Raw genomic sequence first — 24,675 nt, forward strand, 5'->3', positions numbered from 1 at the left:
ATACATGTGTAAGTAATCTGTTTCATTAAAGCTTCCAATGTTTGGGACAAAACGGTGGATGCAAAGTTGTACACCTTGTAAGTCACCAATAACAAGTGTAGGAATGCAACACTGATAATGTTAATAACAAAAAACCTAAATATTCCTCCTGACAAAGCTGGGAAGCAGAAACCAACTCATTGGGGGCTGAAAAGAAATGCATGTAGGGGAACTGGGGTTGATGAGGCGAGAGCCCTTCTATTTAAAGGCAGAAGAGCATGAAGACGCGGAGATTATACTGTATTTTTTTCCTTTTCTTTATTTTTTATTTTTTCTGCTTTACTAGCGATTTGATCTATTGAATCAGACAGATTTTTAACAACGATGAGACAGGAAAGAGCTAGGACTGGTAAGGATAGGGCTGCGCCATTAATTACAGTGCAGCCCCATCTTGTGGACTATGGATGGTGGGGTTCAAACCCACCATCTCTGGAATGCAACCTCACAGCTATACAGCCAACTCACTCATTTTTGTCCTTTTGTGTTTTTTCATATTCATCCTTGTCTCTTCTTTCAGTTGCTCCCTCTTAACACATTGAACTGTCATTGTGTTTATGCTATTCATGTGTCCCTTTTTGGGCCGGTTTCATCAACGTAGGTTAAACCTTAACCCTGTGTTATACCGTTTTAATTCTGAATTTGACTATTCATTCTGTTTCATCAAGGAGAGTTAATTTTAACTCTATGTTAATGCCAGAGTTAACTTAACCCCACCTTTCACCTGGGTTAAACTGTTAACTCGAGGTTAAAAGTAAAATGGCCACCGTAAATCATGTGTTTGATACAGAGTTGCTTTATTTAGATTTGTTAAATGGTGTTCCTAACAGAAATAGGCCTACAATAAGAAGGAACAACTTCCAAAATCCGTCTCGGGAACCATTTCTGAAGAGGTATAGACCAGTACTTTCCACACTTTTTCTCATGGTGACACCCTATTAGCACACATAACTCTACATGACACCCATTTAATTATTTTAATTACAAACATAGACTATTTTAACAAAGGAGTTTAATTTTAAAGAAATTTAAATTTTTCATGGTAGGCCTATATATATTTTCCAAGTATAATAGGCTATATAAAACACCTTTGTCATGGATACAAAACTTGCACTTTGCTGTTCCAATTCAATGACTGCTATGGGCTTGGCAATCATTACAAATCTGCTTTATATCAGATTGGATGCAGGACAAATTCACATGCATTTCCTCATCTAACATTCTTAAACTTCCACGTTTAACTGTTTTTGTATTAGCCATAACAGAAAATAAACTTTCACATGAATATGTCGTAGAAAACTGCAACAAAATGATTAGGGCATTTTACTGAGGTGAGGAAAATCTTGCTGAATAGAAACCCAGAAGCTGTCTTAATCTGACTCTTGGTACTGGTTGCTTTTAAGTTCCGCCAGTTCCTCCTCTTTGATAAGTTAAAGTTCACAAGAGATGGAGGGTGCAAAAGGATTTCTTATCCAGTCATGATGATGCTTGTTGTTTTAAGGGGCCTAACATCGAAGGTCATCGGCCCCTAATGGTACGAAATGAAAGAACAAACATTGCAAAGGCATCCACTGACCAAAATAAAAATAAAATATGGCATGAAGAATGAATGGATGGACAGGAACTCAACAAAACACAAAATAAACAAACAAAAACCAGTGGATCGGACTCAATACAGATCGAAAATAACATTATTACTGACCAAGGAACCACTTATAAAGCACAATGATGCTTGGTGTCTAAAGGGGGTGCAAAATCCACGTCTAAGGCCACACAGAATGGTACATGTCGCGAGTAAAATAGAACCATGGTATGTGTCATGTTGGGGTATTAATCAGAAGTAGCGAAGACTCACGGTGTTCCACAAAAGATGGTACTACTCACAAGTATTACAATAAGTACAAGTAACGCAGACCTATGGTGTGTCTCACACAATGGCCCAACTCAGAGTCAACGCAAACCGAGAAGGTTCCCCACCTAGGTGTACTAAACACGGGCGCCGGTATTCCCGTGGTGTTCCTCACATAGTGGATACTAATCACAGGCAACGCAGACCCACGGTGCTGCTCATATAGTGGTACAACTCACAGGCTACGCCCAGACCCGCGGTGTTGCACACATGGGTACGACGCACGGGTACTGGAATCCACCAGGCCAGGCTTTTACTGCTACTAATCACAAACCTATTTCGTACCGAATTTAGTGGTACTACTCGCAAGTACAGGCAACCTATGGTGTTCCCCGCGTGATGGTACGATTCAAAATTAGTTTCATGGTTCTAATTCAGTCAGCCCTTGGTCGCCCCTTTTAGTCGCCTCTTACGACAGGCAGCGGATACCGCGGGTGTATTCTACATGTGCATCCCCCACCCGCAGGGGGTAGTGTGTTTGGACCGCGAGAGGTATTTTATTTCCCTCGAGTCCACCAGCAAGCCGGTTAGGACCCCCCTATCCGCCACCTGGGACGCGCCACGTGGGAGTATCACCTCTCCCCCTGCTACGCCAGCGTAGTAGGTTCGTGGTTATCCAGTCATATTGGTTTACATTTATTGTTGGAAAATATCAATCCAGCCTCGATTTCAGTTGCATTAAATGATTAAGAACCAGTGGTTGTATTTTGTCACTAATTGGACATTTAGATATCAATGGAAACGTCTCAAAATTGCTTTAGTTTGTTTTTCTCAACCATACACCAACTTTGTCCCTTAAAGAGGCAATTTTGCCTGTAGCGGTACGGAGATTTGCATTCTTCCTTTGTACCTAATCAGCATTTGTTTTGTTGAGTATTTCAAAAATATCAGAAAGGAAAGCTAACTTTGTACACCAGAGTTAGTCTTTTAATGCATCAGCAAACTTGGTTTTCTTTTCTTGCTCAAATAGTTGCAGCATTGCATCCTTTATTATTATCATCATCATTATTATTATTATTATTATTATTATTATTATTATAAGCTATAAATTTCATTTTTGTTCCTTATTGAAGTGCAATTATAAGAAATAAATTGACAAGGTATTTGCCCTCTGATAGCCAATGGACTTCTGTATGGAGGAGGAGATGACTATGTTGTGTTTCTAGCTTGCCACACATCTGAGCAAATAACCGTGACTTGAGAGGCCTGCTTTAAATGAATTTTATCATCTCAATAGTCTTGTCCAAAACCGACTTCAAATCCTCTCCAATTCTTTTTGCTACCAGCGCTTCTCTAGGTAGAAAGCAGTGGATAATAATAATGTTTCCGTTTTGTTGTTTCACCAATGCTATGAATCCTTTTATTGAACCTGTCATTGAAGGGGCTCCATCTGTGCATATGCCAACAATTCTTCCATGACAAGTTCATTGTCTCCATGTATCCATTTATTACTTCAAAGATGTTTTTACCTTTGGTTGTGTAGGGAATTTCCTTCCAACAGAGGTATTGTTCCACGATTTCCCCTTCATCAAGGAAACGAATAAACTAGTTGAGCTAGTCCACCTACATTAGTAGATTCATCCAAATGCATTGCAAACATTGATTTTGTTTCACCAACTTGAATTTTTTTTTTTTTTTTGCTAGGGGCTTTACGTCGCACCGACACAGATAGGTCTTATGGTGACGATGGGATAGGAAAGGCCTAGGAGTTGGAAGGAAGCGGCCGTGGCCTTAATTAAGGTACAGCCCCAGCATTTGCCTGGTGTGAAAATGGGAAACCACGGAAAACCATCTTCAGGGCTGCCGATAGTGGGATTCGAACCTACTATCTCCCGGATGCAAGCTCACAGCCGCGCGCCTCTACACGCACGGCCAACTCGCCCGGTCAACTTGAATTTTAACCGAGTTTTCAATGTTTTCAGACACATCCTGAATGCGTCTGCCAACTGTGTTAGCAGCCACAGGGATTTTCTTTATATCAGTTTCGTTCTCAGAGCCAAACATCGTTGTCATTACTATAGCACGGCAAGCTGGAATGGTGGCTTTCTCCACAACTACATGAGGCAACGTATTCTTTGCAATAATCTCAGCTACAAGATTACTAACTTCTTGAGCTTTATTGGAGGTCTTCAACTTCTTAGTAAACACAGCACTAATTTTTTTCTTCTGTCTTAGAAGTACTTCGAAATAGTCAATACTTTCTCCTTGTAAATGTTTGTGTTTTGTTGAAACATGGCACACCAACTTATTAGGTGCCATGCTCGCATTAGAAAATTTTTCTCCATATATAAAACGATGATGATGCTTGTTCTTTAAAGGGGCCTAACATCGAGGTCATCGGCCCTTAATGGTATGAAATGAAATAACAAAAATTTCAAATTCATCCACTGACCAAAATAAAATTTTAAAAAATGTCAAGAAGAATGAATGGATGGACATGAACGCAACAAAAAAACAAAAAAACAAACAAACAAACAAACAAACAAAATACCAGTGGATCAGACTCAAAAAAGGCCAGAATAATAGTAGTACTGACCAAGGGACCACTCATAAAGCACTATGATGCTTGATGTCTAAAGGGGTGCAATATCTATGCCTAAGGCCCCACAGAATGGTACATGTCGCGAATGAAGTAGAACCATGGTATTTGTCATGTTGGGGTACTAATCAAAAGTAGCGAAACTCACGGTGTTCCACACAAGATAGTACTAATCACAAGTATTGTACTTCGTACAGGTAACACAGACCTATGGTGTTACTCACACAATGGCGCCACTCAGAGCCTTCGCAAACTGATGAGTTTCCTCACCTAGGTGTACTAGGCTCGAGTGCCGGTCCCATGGGCCTCGTGGTGTTTCTCACATAGTGGGTACTAATCACAGGCAACGCAGACCCACGGTGTCGCCCACATGGGTATGACGCACGGGTACTGGAAACCCACAGGGGAACCACTCTCTGCTGCTACTAATCACGAACCTATTTCATACCTAAGATGGTGGTACTACTTGCAAGTTCAGGCAACCCGTGGTGTTCCCCGCGTGATGGTATGAATCAAAAGTAGTTTCATGGTTCTAATTCAATCATCCGTTGGTCGCCCCTTGTAGTCACCTCTTACGACAGGCAGGGGATACCGCGGGTGTATTCTACATGTGCGTCCCCCACCCGCAGGGGGTCCACATATAAAACACCCCGGTATAGGACATACTTCATTGCCACACCACGTGAAACCCATTTTTAGGTATTCCTCATTATACAGTCTCACTTTCGCATTCTTGCTACTACACGATGGCATGGAAGAAACATAGGTTAGAGATGCACTACTCGATTGTTGTTCTGAACCTTCTAAAGATTCACATACATTACTTGGCTGTTGCTCCACATCTGCTGTTTCATGATCTGCCATAGGTCTCTTTCTGACCACAAATTTGTCCATGCCTGGTGTTTCTCATAAATGATATCACTTTAAACTGAAGGAAAGCAGTTGATAATCTCGCTGTGCGTGATATGTATGAGGTAGGCCGTGTGAAGAGTTAAAATATAAATCGATAGATAGCGCCAACATACATCATTGAGAACAGAGCCATATAGTGCCATCTGTGGATGTTAGTAGCAAGTTTGTGGTTATCAACATCTCGATCATGCGGCTAATGTGCCGAACGATGGGAAGCAAGTTCACTATTTCCTCACAGGTTCTTTATTCGTTTTCTATCCTGAATTTATGCGTACGATGAATCTTATGACACCCTTGATGGAAGCAAATGATACCCAGCTTGGAACGCACTGGTATAATCTTTGATGGTTATAAATTTCATGTTTTTGGTCCGTATTGAACTGAGAATAATATATAAGTAATAATAATAATAACGTTAACGTTTCCACCTTTTCAATACTACAATATATTCACAAAATTACAAATTATACGGTACTAGTTTCGACCCATCTAGGGGTCATCATCAGCCGTATTGGAGCAAAGATCATTTGTGGCGAAATCCTAAGACAATTCCTTAAAATAACATTGTCTTAGGATTTCGCCACAAATGATCTTTGCTCCAATACGGCTGATGATGACCCCTAGATGGGTCGAAACTAGTACCGTATAATTTGTAATTTTGTGAATATATTGTAGTATTGAAAAGGTGGAAACGTTTACGTTATTATTATTATTATTATTACTGGTATAATCTGTCAAGAACCATCGTCAGTAAAGTAGTCAATGAAATTTGCAAGACCGAAACAGGCATATCTATCTATACTAAAGGTATTGATTGCATGAAGGTTTTATACCACAGGGTCACTTCATATAATGGTCAGGGACAACAAGGGTTATTTTTCTATCAATTTTCAAATAATTAATGATTCTAACCTCAAAATTCGTTATATAGTTGCAAGATGGCCTGTAACTTGGAAAATGCTATTAAATTCCCCTGTTATTTTTTCCAATGTGTCCTTTTCTTTTAATTTTACACAATCAGTCTTCTTGCATTATATAATGCTTTGGTACTCTGTGGCTAATTCAATAAGTAATGTTTTTTCTAAAGCAGAAACATTCATGCCCCTATTTCTCTTCTGAACTACTAATTTTCGATCACTGCAATCAGTTCTATCACGATCACGAAAGAATAATATCTACCATGGAACTGAGGAAGAAAATGAAATATCGCACAAGAAATAAACAAAAAAAACACGCATCTCTGATTTACAGTCACTGCCACCTCGATTGGTACGGTAGTTGTTTCCGGTGAGGGTCAAAATAGCTTGCCGAAATAGTTTGGTGAAATGCGTGACTCATAAGAATGAGTTAAAATATTAACCCTAAGTTAAAAAACCCAGGATTAGAGCATATTTAACCCACGTTGATGATACCGGGCCTTCATGTTCTTATCATTCTATATATGACTTGATCATTAAAAATGAGTGTATGTAGAGTATAAATCTGTTTTTTCCAGGTTAAAAAAATACATATTTATATGCCGATAAAAAAGTGTGATCTGTTTCTTGATTTGGATCATCTTTTGCACATGCAGTCACAAGAAATAATGATATGATAGTTTTTTCGTCATCAGTCCTTGGACTAGCCTGATGCAGTTCTCCAATCCATCTCTCCTTACTCTACACCATTCCACTCTACATACTAACCTTCCAACTACAGAACATCCAGCCCTCCAGTCTCTCATAGTGAACCACGTCATCATGCATATCCTCGCACCATGGCTTAGGTAACCACCCATGTGTCACTCCCCAGTCTTCTCAGGAGGTTTTGTGAGGGTTAAGGTCAACAACATCAGCGCTCCTTGCAGAGGCAAATTCATAAAGGGCAACCATGTTTCAAGTTGTCAAAACAAAGTAGGTTGGCATGAGAACACATAATCGGGCGACATGAAGATTGTGCATGGTGACTGAACATCATGAGTTTTAAGAAGTAAAAAGTTAGATTCTCGCCTTCAAGAATTCCAGCCAGCTGTATGTTCAGCGTAAGGGTGCACTAATCAGAGTAAGGTGATTGATAATGTACCCTTTTTCAGACTTATTATAAGTGATGATTTCTTGGTACCTGTTTATCTTTGCCTTTGCAAGTTCATGTTTGTTGTCATTTGGTGTTGGTGTATGATTCAATGAAGTTTGATATTCAGGTTCTTTCTTTTTCTCTCTCCATAATTGTCCTGAAGACTTGTCTTGTGCTTGGGGACTGGTTTGATGTGGGTCTATTTCAGTCAAACCAAGCATGTAAAATACACTACTTTACTGGTGTTCATGAAATGTATGGTTTTCCTTTTTCACATCAGGCAAATGCCGGGGCTGTACATTAATTAAGGCCACGACCGTTTCCTCCCCACCCCTAGCCTTTTAGTATGCCATCGTTGCTACAAGACCTATCTGTGTCGGTACAATGTAAAGCAACTTGGGAAAAAGTTTATTGTAGACGTCAGTTGCATTAACGTTTAAAATTAAGCTACACTTCATAATGGACAAATTTCAAGGTTACCTTTCAGCTAGTAATCCAACTATGATATGGTAAAAGTACGAAAAGAAATAATAATAATAATAATAATAATCATATATATCATATATATTCATATATCTAGTGAACATTTTTGATATAACTGCACTCATTTTGTTTCCTTTGTCATCAATTCCATAGAAACCACGAATAAGATATGCAATATTCCTTTTACTATCAGCGTTGCCAAGGCCACACTGCCGGCCACTATATTGTCAGCCATTTTTAAGCCTGGCAATGTGACGCATATGTAATGGACAGCATAATGCATTATTACCTGGTCAGCTCACGTGGGGTTTTAGTTCCGAACTGAGTACGAACTAAGCATAACCCTGCGTGAGACACTGGGATGGGGCCCTCAACCCCGACACGGCGCGTCCCAATGGCTAATAGGGGAAGTCTCCTATAGATATACAGGACAAGTGTGAATAAGACGTAGTCAAATAAGCACTCGCGGATCAACTGAGGAAACTAGAACTGGGGTCAACGGCTTCGATGGCAGAAGAGGACATGTGTCTCAATGGCTGAGAGGGCGGAAGAACCAAAAATAAAATCCACCTCGCGTCTGACTCGGATCGAGCGGTGAAGTGGTCAGCGTCTGTTTACCTAGTAGGTACGGCTGTATAGTTATGTTCCAGGAACTAGCAATCCCTGGTCCTAATTTCCCAGTGGAAACACTGGATCAATCTTTGATTACAAGCTATGATGATTCGTGAGAGTAAAATCAACATTACCCCAGGTGGTAACCAATCCACCCGTCATGAGACGGCTACTGGGTATTCGGATTCTGGGGAACCCAGGCAATCACGAACACAGAGAAAGTCGGAGTTCTCTGGCAAACTAACATCCAAAACCTTCACATACATTGGCATGTTCAATGTAAATACCTTAATCCAACCTGGTAAATTACACAATCTTGCAACAGAACTAGATCAACAGAAAATTCAGATACTTGCCCTGCAGGAAACGAGATTCACTGATGAGGAAACAGCTGATTATGGAAACTACCGTATCTTCAAGAGTAAAACGGAGCGGAGAGTTGGTAAGGGAACTCCCTTACTAGGAATGGCCTTCATGGTACATAAAAGTATTGTAGACTCAATAAAAGAAGTTACTCCCATAAGTAACCGGCTCATGACAATGCGAATCCAGTGTGCTAACAAGAAATATACAATAGTGAATGTACATGCACCCACTAACGCGGACAATAAAAAAGAACCGCAAAAAACTGATGCATTCTGGGCTAAACTTCAGAAGATCATGGCGAAGATTCCAAAAGAGGATACAAAAATTTTGCTGGGCGACTTTAACGCACAAATTGGTAAAGAAAAAGAACACCAGAAAACTGTTGGCAAATTCCCTGCTCACAAATTCACTAACAAAAACGGGTTGAGACTCGTTGAACTGTGTCAACAAAACAATCTTAAAATCATGTCAACTTCTCTGGGAAAATCTCCACGGAAACAGAAGACCTGGACGTCTCCCGTTCCAGGGATCGGTGAATTTCAAATCGATCACATTGCCATCTCTCATCCCATGCAGAGAGAGGTACACGATGTACAGGTACGCCGAGGAGCAAACGTCGATTCCGATCACTACCTAGTGAGAATAAAGGTAAAATTCACCCCGAAGAAAATTCATCATAAGAGGTCACAAATACTGAAGTTTGATACGACACAGATTGGAAATACTAATCTGCAAGAAGTGTGGGAAAGGGAACATGCAGGCACCTGGGAGAAATTCCGCAACAAAATCATCCTGAAAGCTCGAGAGCAAATTCCCCTGAAAAAGAATACTAAACACCCTTGGTGGAATTCTGAATGTGAACGTGCCTTGAAGGAACGAAAAGAAGCATTCCAGAAATACAACAGCAAGAAATCACCAGAAAACCAAACATATTTCAATGAAACTAGAAAACGAGTAGCCAAAATCATCAGGCAGGTCAAGAGAAAACACCTGAAGCAACAACTGGACTCAATTGAAGACAACTTTCGTAACTACAATGTACGAGATTTCTACAGGGAATTCGGAGGACAAGTCTGTGGGTACGCTCCTCAAAACCTGGCTTTCAAAAGATCTGATGGAAAACTTGCACTCAGTAATCAGGATAATTGTCAAGAATTAGCACTTTACTTCGCTGATCTCCTCAACTGTCCAGAGCCCCTCACAAGATTCCCTCAAGAACCCCCAAGGCACACTTTCCCAGAATCTCCACCACCGACAGAGGAAGAAATCCGCGGCCACATCCTCAAACTTAAAAACAATAGGACCTCCGGAGAAGATGGCATCATTGCGGAACTTCTGAAAAATCTTGGACCTAACTCCGTCAAGGAGCTTACTCAAATCATTACAGATATCTGGCAATCGGAGGAATTACCTCAGGACTGGAAGTGCGCCCTCATCCACCCATTACACAAAAAGGGAGAAGACTGACGTAAACAATTACATGGGCATTTCTCTTCTCCAAGTGACTTACAAAATTCTTTCAGCTTGCCTTTTGAAGAGAACGCAAGAACAACTTGAACAAAGTATTGGCGAATATCAAGCAGGCTTCCGCCCTGGTCGCTCGTGTGCAGAACAAATATTCAACTTGAAGACAACACTTAAATACAAAGCATTGAGGAACAAATCGGTCATCTGCATTTTTGTTGACTTCAGGAAAGCGTACGACTCGGTTGATCGACAGTCTCTCTTCGTTGTTCTTGAGGAACTGGGGCTTGATTCCAAGACCCTCAACCTCATCAAGGCAACACTCACTGACACTATCTCCAAAATTAAATTCATGGGGGAGATCTCTGAACCATTTCCGATTAAAACTGGCGTCCGACAAGGTGATGGCTTATCTCCGCTTCTTTTCAACCTCGTCCTAGACAAAGTCATCCGCGAGTGGGAAAAGGTATTGAAAGACATGGGATACTGGCACCCCATACGACTAGGACGACCCAAAGACGGTATTGAGATATCATGCCTCGCTTTTGCAGATGACCTGGCCATACTTACAGATGATGTATTCACAGCCGTTAAACAAATTGAAACCCTTAGCAAATGTGCTGGAAAGGTTGGCCTACAAATTTCCTTTGAAAAGGCCAAGTTCTTCTGCTCAAAATTTGACATCCAAAATTTGAACACGGCACATGGGCAAATCAACCGAGTACCACACTTCAAGTACTTGGGAGAAATACTTGAACCAACGGGAGGCGAGAAGGCTGCCCAGAAAATTTGCCTACAAAAATTTCGGAAGGCCTACGGTAGGGTTCACAACATATACAATAAAAAGTGCTTGTCCCGCCATGCAAAGATCAGACACTATAATACAGTAATAAAGCCCGAAGTCTTATATGCCAGCGAGACCCTTACACTAAACGGGAAAGGTGACCTAGAAAACATTTTAAAAGAAGAAAGAAGAATCCTGAGGAAAATTCTCGGCCCCCGAAAAACAGAAGATGGATATAGACTGAGGTCACGCAAAAAGACAGAAGAGCATTCCAACATTGCAGCAGACATCCGCAAAAGACGTCTGAAATTCTATGGGCACGTCCACAGATTGCCAGCAAGTAGACTGACACACAAGATTCTCACTTACATAGAACATCTAAAAAATATTCCATGGGTACTAGAAGTGAAGAAGGATCTGGAAAAAGCCCAGATAAACCCATATGACACCGCGGACAGAAACCTTTATAGGAAAAAAATTAATGGATGGAAAGTGCAACCAGAGAACGAAGTGAAAAAGAAGACTGGAGCAAAGTGGACAGAAGAACGAAAAAGGATCCACGGAGAAAGGATGAGAGCTGTTTGGCAACTCAGAAAACAGAATTGTTAGAGCTTTGCGTGATCCATTGGGTCCATACGCACATAATAATAATAATAATAATAATAATAATAATAATAATAATAATAATAATTCTGTCCTTTACAGTATAATAAATATTTTTATCGAGCGAGTTGGACGTACAGTTATAGTAGCTGCTGTGAGTTTGCATTTGGGAGACAATGGATTCAAATCCCACCGATGGCAGCCCTGACAATGGTTTTCCGTGGTTTCCCATATTTACACCACGTAAATGTACGGGCTGTACCTTAATTAAACAAATAAATAAAAATGAATAAATAAAAATATATAAATATAAATAAATTAATTAATTAATCAATCAATCAATAAATTAAATAAATAAATACATTAAACAATTACTGTGGTTCTCATGGGGATGCAATACGTTTAAAAATATGATCAGAATGAGATTGTAACCTAACGTACAGTAGAACTTCCTTCATAAATACTCATTTATGACCATGGTTTTTATTGTAATTTATGCTTAAGCACAACAGCCAAGTAGGGTAACGCCCTTGTTCCGATTTCATGGCCTGTTCATATGTCACTGTATGGCGAACACCTTATATCCTTTTCGAACTACCCTACAATCAGCTGATTGTGGTGTTGGCCCTGCACCGCAACATGGATGAAGTGGCGATATTCGCATTCTACGATTATTAATGCTCTAAGCTTTTGACTAACGGTATTTCATTTTGCACTAGAGATTCTATAATGCATATTTTCAATATTTTTCATCATCGACAGTCAGCCTCTTTGCTTATGTGACCACTGAAAACATGCCAAGCGATCTTTCCATTAGCTTAAGCCAGGCTGCGCTTCACCTCTCAATGTTAATCTAGCTTGTTGGTTAAGGTGTTGCACAGTTAGCCTGGTTTGACACAGTTTTCCCCACAACCCTATCCTAGGCCAATCTCTTCAATGTTACATAATTAGCAGATCTTACATCGATCCTAATCAGTTTCTTATACTTCTGCCTTGGTCTTCCTTGGGCATTTTTATCTTATATCCCTCCGCCCAAAAGCTAAAATGAATAAGTGCTGCATGCCTCAGAATATGACAAACCAATCTATCTTTCCTTCGAGTCAAATCTTGCCAAACATACCCCTCGTGCCTATTCAGTTCAGTACCCCTCTGTATGCAATCTAATTGAGCCATCTCACCCAAAACATTCTATAGAACACCACATTTTGAAGATCTCTGTTCTCTTTCTCGCCAGACCCATGGTCTACGGGTAGTATGCCAGCCTCTTACTTGGAGGCTCTGTGTTAGATTCCCAGCCAGGTCAGGGATTTTTACCTGGATCTGAGGGGTGGTTCAAGGTCCACTCAGCCTATGTGATTACAACTGAGGAGCTATCTGACAGATAGAGGCCCCTGTCAAGAAAACCTAGCATATCGGCCAAGGTCCTTCGGGGCTGTTGCATCATGGGGTTTGGTTCTATTCCCTTTCTTAAATGGCTAATGCTACAATAAATTAAGTACTAAACTAATGAAAACAGTACACAGAACTTGCTGTCAATGAAAGCAGAAAATATTTGATTGACTACATAAATCTGCAATGACATGGAAATTAGAATAGAAGCAGTAATACAACTCACCAAGAAGTAAATGAACGACAAGTTCGTAGCAGCAGTGCTGGCAACTTTAGTCTCCTTCTTTTCAAATGTCTTGAGTGTATCAATGGCTAAGCTAAATTCCTTCTGCCGTAAATACATAACGGCCCTGTTTATCTCAAGATCATTTGCTAATATAGCATAGTTTGAGGATTTAATTGCATCAACACACCAGTCGTAACCTGAAATTAACCAAGCAGGTGTCCATGATGTAGTATATTTTCACATCAGAAAATCTTCCATTCTGTAAGCAATGGGAAAGAGAATAAATAAATGTGAAACCTTGTACACGATGCAGGTTGGCGTGTAGGTAGGCTATAAAGGTATCTGACCTGCAGCATGTGAACGTGCACTTGCTTGACGTACTTGCGAGTTACCTGTCGCAAGGAACCTGCAAACCATTTTTGAGCAGGTCAGATACATGACATAGGGATGACATAAAAATGTTAGTGCTCAACTGTAGAAGTATTGTAAAGAAAGGAATAGATTTAAGTAATTTAATAGATATATACTAACCAGATATTGTAATACGAGTTGAACCATGGCTGAGAAATGATATAATGGATGCAGAAATTTTCTCACAGTACTGGAGGGTGTATCAAAGAGATAGGATAGGAATGGTAGGAGGGGGAGAATTCATTCTGGTGAAAGAAGAATTTGTAAGCTATGAAAAAGTTAAAGATGACAAATACAAAATTCTCTTTTTTTTTTTTTGCTAGGGGCTTTACGTCGGACCGACACAGATAGGTCTTATGGCGACAAAGGGATAGGAAAGGCCTAGGAGTTGGAAGGAAGCGGCCGTGGCCTTAATTAAGGTACAGCCCCAGCATTTGCCTGGTGTGAAAATGGGAAACCATGGAATATACAAAATTCTAGGGGTAAGGCTCATCTCTAAAGGTAATAGGCAATCTGATGTCTTTGGAGTGTACAGACCAGGAAAGGGTAGTGCAGATGCTGATTCAGAATTATTTGGTAAGATAATCAGCTATGTGGGAAATGATAAGGAAAGGAACGTGATTGTAGCAGGTTATCTCAATTTACCAAATGTCAATTGGGAAAGTAATGCGAACGACAGGAAGCATCACCAACAAATGGCAAATAAGTTAATATGGGAAGAGCACCTGATTCAGAAAGTGAATGAACCAACTAGAGGGAAGAATATTCTGGATGTGGTGCTGGTAAAACCAAATGAGCTCTATAGAGAAACGGAAGTAATAGCTGGTATTAGTGATCACAAAGCTGTTTTTGTGGTAATTATTTTTTTGCTAGTTGCTTTACGTAGCACCAACACAGATAGGTCTTATGGCGATGATGGGACAGGGAAGGGCTAGGAGTGGGAAGGAAGCGGCCGTGGCCTTAATTAAGGTACAGCCCCAGCATTTGCCTGGTGTGAAAATGGGAAACCACGGAAAAACATTTTCAGGGCTGCCGACAGTGAGGTTCGAACCTACTATCTCCCGAATACTGGATATTGTGGTAATTAAAAATAAATGTGAAAGAAAGGAAGATATTAAAATTAGGACTATGGCTGATAAAACAGGCATGAGGGAGTTTTTAATAAGTAACTATGATCGGTGGAAAACAGTAAATGAAAATGTAAACAGACTCTGGGATGGGTTTAAAGCAATTGTTGAGGAATGTGAAAATAGGTTTGTACTTTTGAAGGTGGTAAGGAATGGTAAAGATCCACTATATTATAACAGGGAAGTAGAGAGACTAAGAAGGATGTGCAGGTTGGAAAGAAATAGAGTTAGAAATGGCTGTGGAAGTAAGGAGAAATTGAAGGAACTTACTAGGAAATTGAATCTAGCAAAGAAGTCAGCTAAGGATAACATGATGGTAAGCATAATTGGCAGCCATATAAATTTTAGTGAAAAAAGGAAGAGTATGTATAGGTACTTTAAGGCAGAAACAGGTTCCAAGGAGGACATTCCACGAATAATTAATGAACAAGGGGAGTGTGTATGTGAGGATCTTCAAAAGGCAGAAGTATTCAGTCAGCAGTATGTAAAGATTGTTGGTTACAAGGATAATGTCGAGATAGAGGCGATGAATAATACTAAAGAAGTATTAAAATTTACCTATGACAGCAATGATATTTTCAGTAAGATACAAAGTTGAAAACTAGAAAAGCAGCTGGAATTGATAAGGTTTCGGGGGATATACTAAAGACAATGGGTTGGGATATAGTACCATATCTGAAGTGCTTGTTTGATTATTGTTTGTATGAAGGAACTTTACCAAATGAATGGAGAGTTGCTATCGTGGCCCCTGTCTATAAAGGAAAGAGTGATAGACATAAAGCTGAAAATTACAGGACAGTCAGTTTGATATGCATTGTATATAAGCTTTGGGAAAGCATTCTTTCTGATTATCTAAGACATGTTTGCAAAATTAATAACTGGTTTGATAGAAGGCAGTTTGAGTTTAGGAAGGGTTATTCCATTGAAGCCCAACTTGTAGGATTCCAGCAAGATATAGCAGATACCCTGGATTCAGGAGGTCAATTGGACTGTATAACGATTGACCTGTCTAAGGCATTTGATATGATAGATCATGGGAGACTACTGGCAAAAATGAGTGCAATTGGACTTGACAAAAGAGTGACTGAATGGGTGACTCTGTTTCTAGAAAACAGAACTCAGAGAATTAGAGTAGGTGAAGCTTTATCTGTTCATGTAATAATTAAGAGAATTCCACAAGGCAGTATTATTGGACTTTTATGTTTTCTTATATATATCAATGATATGTGTAATGAAGTGGAACCAGAGATAAGGCTTTTCGCAGATGATGTTGTTCTGTGCAGAGTAATAAATACGTTACAAGATTGTGAGCAACTGCAAAATGACCTCAATAATGTTGTGAGATGGACAGTAGGCAATGGTATGACGAAAAACAGGGATAAAAGTCAGGTTGTGAGTTTCACAAATAGGAAAAGTTTTCTCAGTTTTAATTACTGCATTGATGGGGTGAAAGTTCCCTTTGGGGATCATTGTAAGTACCTAGGTATTAATATAAGGAAAGATCTTCTTTGGGGTAATCAAATAAATATGATTATAAATAAAGGATACAGATCTGTGCACATGGTTATGAGGGTATTTAGGGGTTGTAGTAAGGATGTAAAGGAGAGGGCTTATAAGTCTCTGGTGAGACCCCAACTAGAGTATGGTTCCAGTGTATGGGACCCTCACCAGGATTACTTGATTCAGGAACTGGAAAAAATCCAAAGAAAAGCAGCTCGATTTGTTCTGGGCGATTTCCGACAAAAGAGTAGCGTTACAAAAATGTTGCAAAGTTTTAGCTGGGAAGACTTGGGAGAAAGGAGACTAGCTGCTCGACTAATTGGTATGTGATATATATGTTGATTCCCATAGGGAATCTGAAACATTTGTCCCAAATGAGTAAATTTATAATACCAATATAAATGGTCCGTTATTGGACATTATAAATTTTCCAGCTAACTCATTCTTGGTTGCCAGCGTTTCGCCCTCGTGTGCTAGGATGGGCTCAACAGTTGGTACCTAGCACACCTACCAATACGCTGGCTACTGCATACCGTGGAGGCCACTGCGTAGGCTACATGCAGCCACCGGCAGTGCCAATGCACTAAGAGACTTCGTCTCATTACCAAAAATTGATGCCTGCTTGGCCATCAGATGACATATATGTTGATTCCCATAGGGAATCTGAAACATTTGTCCCGAATGAGTAAATTTATAATACCAATATAAATGGTCCGTTATTGGACATTATAAATTTCCAGCTAACTCATTCTTGGTTGCCAGCATTTCGCCCTCGTGTGCTAGGGTGGGCTCATCAGTTGGTACCTAGCACACCTACCAATACGCTGGAATGAGTTAGCTGGAAAATTTACAATGTCCAATAACGGACCATTTATATTGGTATTATAAATTTACTCATTCGGGACAAATGTTTCAGATTCCCTATGGGAATCAACATATATATCATCTGATGGCCAAGCAGGCATCAATATTTGGTAATGAGACGAAGTCTCTTAGTGCATTGGCATTGCCGGTGGCTGCATGTAGCCTACGCAGTGGCCTCCACGGTATGCATTAGCCAGCGTATTCGTAGGTGTGCTAGGTACCAACTGATGAGCCCACCCCAGCACACGAGGGCAAAACGCTGGCAACCAAGAATGAGTTAGCTGGAAAATTTATAATGTCCAATAACGGACCATTTATATTGGTATTATAAATTTACTCATTCGGGACAAATGTTTCAGATTCCCTATGGGAATCAACATATATATCATCTGATGGCCATGCAGGCATCAATTTTTGGTAATGAGACGAAGTCTCTTAGTGCATTGGCACTGCCGGTGGCTGCATGTAGCCTACGCAGTGGCCTCCACGGTATGCATTAGCCAGCGTATTGGTAGGTGTGCTAGGTACCAACTGATGAGCCCACCCTAGCACACGAGAGCGAAACGCTGGCAACCAAGAATGAGTTAGCTGGAAAATTTATAATATCCAATAACGGACCATTTATATCGGTATTATTAATTGTTATGTTCCGAACTGTCAGTGGAGAGATGGTGTGGGAGGACATCAGTAGACGAATAAGTTTGAGCGGTGTCTTTAAAAGAAGGAAAGATCACAATATGAAGATAAAGATGGAATTCAAGAGGACAAATTGGGGCAAATATTCGTTTATAGGAAGGGGAGTTAGGGATTGGAATAACTTACCAAGGGAGATGTTCAATAAATTTCCAATTTCTTTGCAATTATTTAAGAAAAGGCTAGGAAAACAACAGATAGGGAATCTGCCACCTGGGCGACTGCCCTAAATGCAGGTCAGTAGTAATTGATTGATGGATTCTTAGAAGTGTAGTCAACTTGCATAGGTTGGAACCATATCCAATGAAGTTGACATCACATGAGGGTTACTTGTTTGTAACTTGTTTCATGTACATGAGCATCTACTGATTCAGCTATCATTTGGAGTGAATGATTTGATCTCATTTCCCTGTTTCATTGTTGTGGTATTTTTGTGTGCAGAGTGACTGAAAAGATGTGGCCGGAAGACCAAACCTATCATTTTGTAGAATGCGTTCAACTCGAGTGTTTGTGAAATGTCAACAGTGACATGTAAGAAAAGAAAAAAAAAACCATAAGCACACCCAAGAGAGCATTGATGGCTTTGGCAGCCAAGAAACAAGGAATAAATTCGGAGCTTATGTGCTAACTATTCCATTAGTTTGAGATACCTTCTTGGTACTTGCTTGCATCTAGATGTTCTCCTGCATGTCAACTTTTCACATTACCTGCATCACACCTGCTTCTCAAGCTGACTTACACCTGATTTGTATGCCAACCTACATCATGCACAAGGTCCATTAGAACAGGGAACACTTCTAGAAAATATATATAGTCAATTATTCTATTTTTATGATTTATGTAAAATTCCAAAATAAAATTTAATGCACCACAATCATTTTTTTCAAATAGACATGCCTCCTCTCAATACGAGTATGCATCAGATGATTAGATTAGACTGACAAGAGTAAGGCCATTATGGCCCCTCTTCCATCAAAGTACAACACACAAGATTTCACATACAATCATCATCACCATCATCATCATCATCGGATTGCACTTCCAACGAGCCGGGTAGGTTTCAGGTACAATATTTACAAGAATAGTATTTAAAGAAATACAAATGAAACACTAAACGACTAAATAATACAGCATTCATGATTATGATGATGATGAAGCAGTTTATTGCATTAACATTACTACAGTATTCCAAAAATTATTAACTTCCACTAACTCTATGATCCTCTGATTCTTAATGGTAAAATTTTGATAGTTTGAATTACAAGCCAGAGCTATTACCTAATAGATATTGGTGGATACATTGCCTGAAACCATTCTTCTGACAGAGATATTCCACTGTTGTGTCGAGGAAATAACGAGTGTGTATCGTGGTGAGGTGAGGTAGTATCGATAAGAGTTTTGACGGTATTACAAATTTGTGATTGAATGAGAGGTGGTGAAATATAGAATACAGGTAAGGAAGTGGGCATGATTATAACATTCGATGAAGGAAGCATAAGGCATGACTATTATGGTGCTGTATGAGTCTTATCTAGCCAAGTTAGTGACAGGCACAGTACCATAGGCGACATATTATGCAGTATACAAAGGCGTTTTGCACGTGTTGTAGTTTGTCATTGAAAGTAGCAGTCACATTATTGTACACAGGAGCACAGTCGCCAGAATGAAGTAGTACTACAGTGCAAAAGAGATGTTCCTTTAAGACTCAAGAAAATATTTTCTAAAATCTCTTATGGGACTTGAGCATCACAAATATTTTTCTGGAAATGCTGATAATATGAACAATATTTGTCTATAATACCAAGATCTTTGACATTCGCCAAAATCAGTGAATTTTTTAGGTGAAGTTCTGGTAATGATGTGTATCATTTTTTAAACATTCATCTTAACAGTACAGAGTATAGTACAGTTTTGTACGTTATGTATTAGAATTTAGTTTTAGCAATCTCATTTATTCAACTCCAATCACCCTATTACACTGAAATAAAATATTGTACATGGCAACAACAAGTAAATTTTTGGATACAAAAATTGATTGACAGGATCATTTAAAAACTCCTGACAAGAAAATATATTACAATAAATTACGAACCAGAAGCACAACAGAGATATCTCACAATTTTGATGGTCATTGAGACATACACACAGCAGCTTATATTTACAGAATGATCTATCTTTCCTCTTGACCTTCTTCCCAATTTTTTTAGGGTCAAGAAAATAAGGTGAAATTCTTTGGTCTGCGTCTTCAGAAGAAATAACTATGAGTGAAGCAAAATGACATCTGGGTGTAGTATATAAGCCACCAAATGCAGGTTTTTCATACGATCTAGAGACTCAAATACAAGATTTAGTCACTGATTAGTCAAGTATAATTATAATGGGCGACTTCAACATAAACCTTCTTGAACCTAACTCTCTTCAGACAAACCAACTTTTAACTTCTTGTAAAGTTTGCAACTTAATGTTTCTCCCACTCAATGCTATACATCACACAGACACATCACAGACTTTGTAACGTGCTCCCCTATCTCTACAATTCTACCTCTTCAACTGGTCTACTGCTGCTTCTAACCTCTGCGTGTGTTCCGTCCGCTCGCTCAGCCGGCTCTGTGCTTCACTACTGCTCTCCCTCCGGCCCCTCCCCTCCGCATGTTGCTTGTGTCGTCACCATGCGCTCTCGCTCCTTCTGGACTCTTCTTTTCCGATATAAATAGGCCTGCTCTGGCCTCGATCAGAGAGTCCGACTTTGTGCAACGAACTGTGTGGAGGGAGGACTCCTTTTATTCGCATTTACGGCTGGCCCGTATGCGATGTTTACTTCGCCTACTGCTCAAGATCCGAACTCAACACCGCTGGCTGGGTGAGCGAGTTTTAATCTCTCTCCGCTTTTTCACATGAAACTATTTTCCTTTCCCAATATGCCCTTCTGACTGGAAATGCAACTTTATACTTGCTGTGGCTGCAAGACAAAGCTGTAGACTTTTGTGTTCTATTTCAAGATCATACTTGGATTTTCTAAATTTCATTCCCCAATTAGAAGTGAAAGAAAGAAATGTGAATGAGAAAGGATATAAATTTCTGTGAACACACGCAAGAAACTGACTGTACTATCTGTGACATTTATGCCTAGTTTCGGTGTGAGCTCACTACTTTACAAATTCAGTTGCAGGCTATACCTTTCTTTTCCCTTTGCCAGCCCTTGGATACTATTTTCTCTTCCTGTTATCTGTTATTTTTCCTTGATTCTATTCTTGTGGGTTTTTTTGGATATTGTACAGTGGCCTAGGTATCTTTTAAAATTCCTTTTATAGTTTGTGTGGTAATATATATCGGTAGGATACTTGTTAAATTCTAGTCAATCTCATGGTATCTAATCCCTTATTTTGTGTCAAATAACTAAATATTGATAATCCATTTGGTTTTCTGCATCAATTTATTGCCCTATTTTATGGTGATATTATTCATATTTCGATTGTTTACTGCTGAACATAGTCATTCATTTCAAATAATCATTATACTTTGTTTCGTGTGACCATTTTTGTTGTCGTTACAATACATGTCTATTATGCAAATACCGTTGGTTCTATTTCCCTGATTACTGTTTCGGCCTTTCCTATACTCCTCCCCAACTTGTACTTACCACGCACACCTTTGGAATGGTCTCAGCAAAAAGCTTTTTCGCACACTCTGCTTATTTCACTGTGTGTCGTACCTTGCTTCGCTTGCGTTGTTTACGGTACCACGCTGGTCAGCCCAGTGTCAAACTACACTATACTACGTGCTGTATTGATGGTTGGTTGCAATGAATGTTCTAAAATCTTAGTTGTATTTTCATACGTCCATCATCAATCTATTTATCCACCATCGCCGTCCCACACATAATAATTCCATGTGCAATTTACGTCACAACTTTAATTGATATCATTGCCACTACCAACCTCAATTAGTTCTTCAACAGGTCAAATTAGTGTCCCAGGTATATCGCGGCATTATGCTATATTTACGGCCTATTTTATTCCAAACCGCAAGATCAAACCGAAAATAATTTCATATAGAGATCTATGAAGAATTGATAAGAATAAACTTTTACAAGACCAACTGCAGTGTCATGGCAATACATATTTAAACTTAAAAGACATAAATGACAAATCAACATATGACTGAGCTGTACGATAGACATGCCCCTGAAAAGAAGGCTCGAGTTTTGCGGAAGCCAGCTCCCTGGCTCTCAGATGAGATTAGAGCACTAATGGCTGAACGCGATGTTGCTTAGAGACGGGTTAGAAAACATTGCACTCCTGACAATCTACTTAATTGTAAGAGACTGAGAAACGCTACGATCCAACAGATTAGAAGCGTGAAACTACGACATGCTCACAGGTTAATTCAACCAAATGTTTCAACAGCTGTGTTGTGGGAAACCATAAAGAGCTTTGGCATTACCAAAGGACGAGATGACGACGAAATACATACACCCTTGGAAAAATTGAATGATTATTTTCATCTAACTGCACATTAAATGCAGCCCTGAAACAGGAAGTTCTAGACGGGAATTATGCACAGACGCGAACAGATAGAGAAAACTTCTACTTCCATCCAGCAACCCATTCACAAGTAAGGTTTGCTACAAATCGGATAACATCAATAGCAAAAGGAAATGACAGTATAGGAATAGAGATGATAAAAATCATTCTGGATGTGATATTACCTGCACTAAGTGACATATTTAACTCTTCCCTTGTAGACAGCACATTTCCCGAAACATGGAAAGCAGGCATTATATATCCTCTAAAAACACTAGCATCCCCTTCTGAACCATCTGACTACAGAGCCATCTGCATACTTTCTGCTTTATCCAAAACACTAGAGTTCATCGCTCATAGTATGGTTCCAGTGTATGGGACCCTCACCTGGATTACTTGATTAAAGAACTGGAAAAAATCCAAAGAAAAGCAGCTCGATTTGTTCTGGGTGATTTCCGACAAAAGAGTAGCGTTACAAAAATTTTGCAAAATTTGGGCTGGGAAGGACTGGGAGAAAGAAGACTAGCTGATCGACTAAGTGGTATGTCAGCATTTCGCCCCAAGTTAGCTAGAAAATTTATAATGTCCAATAACGGACCATTTATATTGGTATTATAAATTTACTCATTCGGGACAAACATTTTGGTTTCCCTACCGGAATCAACATCTATATCATAAGTGGTATGTTCTGAGCTGTCAGCGGATAGAAGGCGTGGAATGACATTGGTAGACGAATAAGTTTTAGTGGCGTCTTTAAAAGTAGGAAAGATCACAATATGAAGATAAAGTTGGAATTCAAGAGGTCAAATTAGGGCAAATATTCATTTATAGGGGAGGGAGTTAGGGACTGAAATAACTTACCAAAGGAGATGTTCAATAAATTTTCAATTTCTTTGAAATCATTTAAGAAAAGGCTAGGAAAACAACAGACAGGGAATCTACCACCTGGGCGACTGCCCTAAATGCAGATCTGTATTGACAGATTGATTGATTGATTGATTGATTGATTGATTGCAACTGACAACTTACCTGACCCACTACAATCTGGTTTTCAACAAGAACACAATATTACAACGGCACTACTGAAGGTCACAGAAGACATTCAAGAAGCAATGGACAACAAGGAAGCGACAGTATTAATACTTCTTTACTTGAGCAAAGCTTTTGACTATTGACATTGACATTTTGCTCTCGAAATTGTATTCCCTCCATTTCTCGAACAGTGCCCTCCTTCGGTTGCATTCCTACCTGCATGGCCGTCGGCAGTGTGTTACAGATAGGATAAACAAATTAACTTGGTGGTCATTGAAGTGTGATGTGCCCCAAGGGTCTGTGTTAGGACCCCTTCTTTTTTCTATTTACATTAATGATGTCTCCCAAAACCTAACGCACTGCAAATACCATATTTATGCTGATGATGTACAAATGTACTTCCATACATCCCCAGATCTAATATTTTTGGCCATAGACAAAATCAATCAGGATCTAACATCATATTATTCTTGGTCTTTGAGATGTGGTCTTATGTTAAACCCAGCCAAAACGCAAAACTACTCTTGAAGATCACTCGAGCAGAGATTCCATCTATAAGGTTATGTAATACTAACATACCATTCATGTAATCAGTAAAAGTCCTAGGCATTACTTTTGATGATGACACAGGTCATGGAAAACGCATATTACGAACATCACTCAGCAAAACATTCTCTGCATTGCACATGCTGCACGGGTATAAATACTTATTTCCTAAAAAAAAAAGTCAATAGAATCTCTGGTTTTCCCTCATTTCGACTATTGTGACGTGATTTATAGAGACGCTGGGTGCAAGTTATTGAGCAGATTACAACGGAATTCTACATTGTACACAGAATTTTAGGCTAGGTAGTGTACATGTTGTGAGCAAGATTGTATTAAATTGCATAGCTCTTAACGTTACCCTACAAACATGACTGGGAAGTCACCAAATGTCTTTTCTCATATGAAGACTGGGTTAGGGAATTTTAATTGTAATGATAGGTCAGCTTGCCTACCATCAGTCTCAATCAGGTTGGGGAGTTTTCATTATAATGGCAGACACTCACTCTCCACCTGCCTGTTTTAGTGGTTTTCCCAACAGAAATGAACATAGGTCATTACAATGATGTCAGTAGCAATGGCGCGATTAAAAGCAATGCTTTCATAT

General features: G+C 39.5%; 1 protein-coding gene across 2 annotated transcripts in view; it reads right to left on the minus strand.

The window, feature by feature from the left end:
* Window positions 1–24,675, minus strand: part of nompB (intraflagellar transport protein 88-like protein nompB) — a 135,296-nt gene that overhangs the window by 60,754 nt on the left and 49,867 nt on the right. For both annotated transcript variants that reach the window (XM_067152564.2, XM_067152565.2), the window contains one exon: window positions 13,376–13,572. In XM_067152564.2, coding sequence (XP_067008665.2) covers window positions 13,376–13,572 — 197 coding nt within the window. The remainder of the gene's footprint in view (window positions 1–13,375; window positions 13,573–24,675) is intronic.

This window comes from Anabrus simplex, chromosome 8 (assembly GCF_040414725.1).
Source record: "Anabrus simplex isolate iqAnaSimp1 chromosome 8, ASM4041472v1, whole genome shotgun sequence".
Lineage (NCBI taxonomy): Eukaryota > Metazoa > Arthropoda > Insecta > Orthoptera > Tettigoniidae > Anabrus > Anabrus simplex.